This window comes from Arachis ipaensis, chromosome B02, assembly GCF_000816755.2.
Source record: "Arachis ipaensis cultivar K30076 chromosome B02, Araip1.1, whole genome shotgun sequence".
Taxonomy (NCBI): domain Eukaryota; kingdom Viridiplantae; phylum Streptophyta; class Magnoliopsida; order Fabales; family Fabaceae; genus Arachis; species Arachis ipaensis.
The window spans coordinates 106,516,828-106,521,562 of record NC_029786.2 but is presented as its reverse complement, the minus strand read 5'-3'; the positions used below and the strand labels follow the sequence as shown (position 1 = coordinate 106,521,562).

The 4,735-nt window shown below is 34.6% G+C and overlaps 1 protein-coding gene across 1 annotated transcript; it reads left to right on the top strand.

Moving 5' to 3' along the window:
• Positions 453-2,720, top strand: LOC107626331 (syntaxin-121). Its single transcript, XM_016329192.2, has 2 exons — positions 453-1,334; positions 1,978-2,720. The coding sequence occupies exons 1-2, from the start codon at positions 767-769 to the stop codon at positions 2,409-2,411; spliced, it is 1,002 nt and encodes a 333-aa protein (XP_016184678.1). The 5' UTR covers positions 453-766; the 3' UTR covers positions 2,412-2,720.

Sequence of the window (4,735 nt, the reverse complement as noted above, 5' to 3'; positions counted from 1 at the left end):
TGTAAATTTGATAATTAAAACTTTAGTTATCAACTTTACATATTGATAATTTAAATTTTAATTATTAATTTATATAAAAATAATTATATGAGTTTTTACTTTCTCATTAATATTTATATATAATAAAAATTTAATTTTAATATATTGTCAGTGTAAAATAATTTTATATATATATTTATTACATAATAACAAATCAATAAAAATAAATCTTTTACATTAATTATAAATAGTCTTTTAAAAAATAAGTGTGATTATAATATAAATGTATCAAAATTAAACTCATATAATAAAAAAAAAAAATTTAAATACAATACTAAATCTAAATTATTATTTAAGAATTTTCGGCTACCAATTCTATATAAACCTAGTGATAAGAAGTAAGAACTAGCCAATGGTGTGTGGTGTGGTCACTGTTGTGACTTGTGTGTCAAACAGTCAAATAACGCGCTCATACGCGCTTCCGTCCATTAACGAAGCTTCTGCCTCTTTCCCCACATAACACGCCACGCGCTACGCACCATTTTAGCTCTTTGATCCATACTCCGTTCCGTTGACTATAACTTCGTCCGAGTCTCAATTCTTCTTCTCCTTCTTCTTCTTCTTCTTCATACTCATTTCAATAACACAACCACCCCAACAAACACACGACACAAAGCAAATCAACCATTTCTTCATAATTCTATTATCTAATTTCCATTGTTCTTATTGATAATATTATTATTTCTCTGAAAATTGTTAATAGTAATATATTAATCAAAAGAAAAACATGAACGACCTATTTTCCGGTTCCTTCTCCCGCTTGCGCAACGAGCGTACTTCACCGGACCGCCACCACGTCATCGAGATGTCTGCCGTCACGCCGGACGCTGCAGGCTCGGGCGGCGTCCACCTCGACAAGTTCTTCGACGATGTGGAAGGCGTTAAAGAGGAGCTTCGCGAAGTCGAGCGTCTTCTCCAGAGTCTCCAGAGCAGCCACGAGCAGAGCAAGACGCTTCACAACGCCGCCGCCGTGCGTGACCTCCGGTCGAGAATGGACGCCGACGTATCGGCGGCGCTGAAGAAGGCGAAGGTGATCAAGCTCCGCCTCGAGGCGCTGGACCGGTCCAACGCTGCGAACCGGAACCTGCCGGGTTGCGGACCGGGTTCGTCATCGGACCGGACGAGAACTTCGGTGGTTAACGGTTTGAAGAAGAAGCTGAAGGATTCGATGGAGAGCTTCAACGAATTGCGGCAGCAGATCTCGGCGGAGTATAGGGAGACGGTGCAGCGGCGGTACTTCACCGTCACCGGCGAGAATCCCGATGAGAAGACGCTCGATCTCTTGATCTCTACTGGTAAGGAGAAATTGTTGTTTAGTTACTGTCTTAGAAATTTCTTCAAAGATTACAAGTAGGAGATTGAAATTCAAACAAGCCAAACGAGCATTTAGATGTTGACTTTCCCCCACTTTGATTTTTCCTCTTGCTAGTTGCTATTGCATATGATTGGTAATGATTTTATTTTAATGGCGCGTAGATATTAAATTCATTCAAATATTTCTATACATCCTTACTTGATCAAAGGATTGGAATAATACTATAGCAGGATATTTAGATTCGTTGAAGTATGAAATAAAGAATAATAGAATTTTGATTTGTAATTTGTTGCTAATGGGATAGTTCATAGCTCACCTGGTAAGTTGTTCACTTCAGATCTAATCGAAAATTGAGTTTAACTATTGCATCATATCATATCATATTCATATCAGATACATGATGAATTCTCAATTATTTGTTTAACGTTAAATTTAAGAATAATTGAACTAGGGAAGCTATATATGTAACCATTGGCTTGTTGAAATGATTATTTTGATACTCAAGTCTATGTTATTATGCTTTGAAGTTATAATTCCATGTTCACTTTAGTATAAAAGTTGAGATGATAAAAATTGGGGATGTGAGAATTCTGTAATAATGTGTGAGCTTCACCTTTGTGCAGGTGAGAGTGAGACATTCCTTCAGAAAGCCATTCAAGAACAAGGCAGGGGAAGAATTCTTGACACCATCAATGAAATTCAAGAAAGGCATGATGCTGTCAAAGAGATCGAGAAGAATCTCAAGGAGTTGCACCAGGTGTTCCTTGACATGGCAGTGCTGGTGCAAACACAGGGCGAGCAACTGGACGATATTGAGAGTCACGTGGCGCGAGCCCATTCGTTTGTGCACACCGGAACAGAGCGGTTGCAAACTGCAAGAAAGCACCAGAAGAACACCAGGAAATGGACCTGTTTTTGTATCATACTGCTTCTAGCGATTATCTTGGTAGTGTTGCTAGTGGTTCTGAAACCGTGGCAACATAATGGCAGCAGTGGTGGTGGTAGTCAGCCTGCTCCGGCTCAAACACCTCCACCACCACCTCCTGCCGGTGCTTAATTAAGAATATACAGACTTTGGTGCATATTGATTTCATTTATTATTTTATTTTGAAGATTGAGCTATTTTGTTCTGAGATATCTTGCAAGGTTGAGAGAGGCTAACATGGATTAGCATATGATTTGAGAGGGATTCTGTGGTTTTGTTTCAATCCATGGAAAGGCTGGTTGATGAATATAGATCTGTAGATTTTTTGAGACCATGACTTTAGGGCACCACATTCTTTTCCTGTAAGTATGTTATGCATTGGTGACTTATGCTTTATATATATAATTTTATATATATATATAGATTTTTTTTAATGAAATTTTTTCCTTACATATGATATACCATTCATATTCTCCCCTTATGAATAATTTTTCCTCTCTTCACTATAAAAATTTGATTATCCAATTCCATTATTGGTTAGGCTTTATCTTCTATAGTTACTCTGTTTACATTTAACATGAATATATGATTTGTATTTTGATGATAACATTATATCTCTTTTTTAAGCACTAATACGTAGATAGTTGCATTATAAATAATAAACAACTTGGTACTATTTCTAAGATTAAATACTAATAACTTGTTCCTCACAAGTCACAAATATCTAATATGAATAACTTTCATAGACAAAACATGAACTAAAATTGAAAGACAACTTGCATGCATTTACTATATGGTTGGACTGAGTCTAACACTTTAGTGTGCTGGTCAAGATCGATCCATGAGTCAGAGTCACAACCCACAACGCACAAGTAGACCAAGATAAATGCAAGATACTTCGTTTAAGCGTAGTCATTGGTTGAGGATTTCACTTTCAATTGATAAGAAATTTGTAGTAAGTATGGAGTTTGAGGATAGAAATAGGATACTTAATAAAATCTTATTCCATTAGGTGGAATTGGTTATCAAAGATGCCATTATGTCATATTCATGCATGCATTGAGATGCCACAAAGTTTTACATTGGTTGTCTCAAGTCTACGACAACCTTAAATGGATTCAAAGACGTTATTGTGCCGTAACGATGTATTGAGATGGGACAAAATTTTTAGTGGATTGCCTCAAGTCTAATACAATCCTCTTCGTTTTTCCGTATTTGCAAGTTGCAAGACTTGCAACCGGTTATGTAAGCTGAGTTAGGTTATGAATGTAGGAGAGTGAATGGAAATTATGGTGAAATGTGGATTCGATGTAGAAGACAATTTGGGAGAATCCACCGCAGGAAACTAGTTTATTAGAGCAAGACTAAAGTCTCACACATTATGCTTGGATCTTAATTCTCATTTTTCTTTTAATATGAATTATCAACACGATAAATAATCTTTCCTAGTTGTCACCTTTTTAAGATACTTCAATTTTCTCACCAACATCACCCATAGCACATGCATCAATCATCAACCTAAATTGCAACCTTACCGTACTAATTTGATCACTTTTAACCCCATTTAGATCCACAAGAAGCTTCTCCAGCCAGTACACACTACATAACAGATGGAAGGAACTCACTATGTACGCATACTAATAACATTAAACTCACCTGATCTTAAAAATGTGATTCTAATTAAATTAGAGGAGATTACTAGCATAAAATAATTAAAACATCTTTATATAAAAATAGCACTTAAAATATTGATCAGTTTAATAAAATATATGAAATTATCTAACAATTTTCAGTTATCATTTTATTATAATCTAATCAGAGTCTCCTAAATTAAAATCATCGAAATCCATATAACTTCACCTTCTCACGCAATGCAACCCCTTTTTTCTTCTCTCTATTTCTTGGCTGGTTCCTGTTTTCACTTTATAGGAATTTTCCCATATTGAACCCATTTGTCTACTCCTTACTCTCCCAAGGCTCAACCTCCACTTTGACCAAGCCTCTCCCCCTACCAATCTAGATTTTCTTACTTAAATTTTTTTAAACTTAAATACACGACACAATCATGAATAATAAGATTAATAAAATTGTAGAACAAGGTGATTAACATTAATGATTAACTAATACACACATTTTTCTTTAATTATTGTGTATAAATCCACCATATGTGAAAAAAATATTAATAAGGCATAAGAATAATTAGTGTATACTATTCTTTCATTAAATAAAGGATATGATGACCAAAGACAATTACCATTTAGCACGCTACATTCTATATAGTAATTGAACCAGTCTTCATGGCCACTTCTTTCAATCTCTAAATATTATTCAAATTCAAACAAGAACCAATTGTTTTCATTCAAATTTGTTACAATTATTATTTATTTATATATATATATATATATAAATTTTGTTTAATTTATTTTTAATATATATTTTATATTTTATAATCAATT

Excerpts from the sequence above, each read along its gene's own strand:
- LOC107626331 (XM_016329192.2), top strand. The coding sequence starts at position 767 with ATGAACGACCTATTTTCCGGTTCCTTCTCCCGCTTGCGCAACGAGCGT. Across the intron at positions 1,335-1,977 it reads CGATCTCTTGATCTCTACTG|GTGAGAGTGAGACATTCCTT; the intron begins GTAAGGAGAAAT and ends ACCTTTGTGCAG.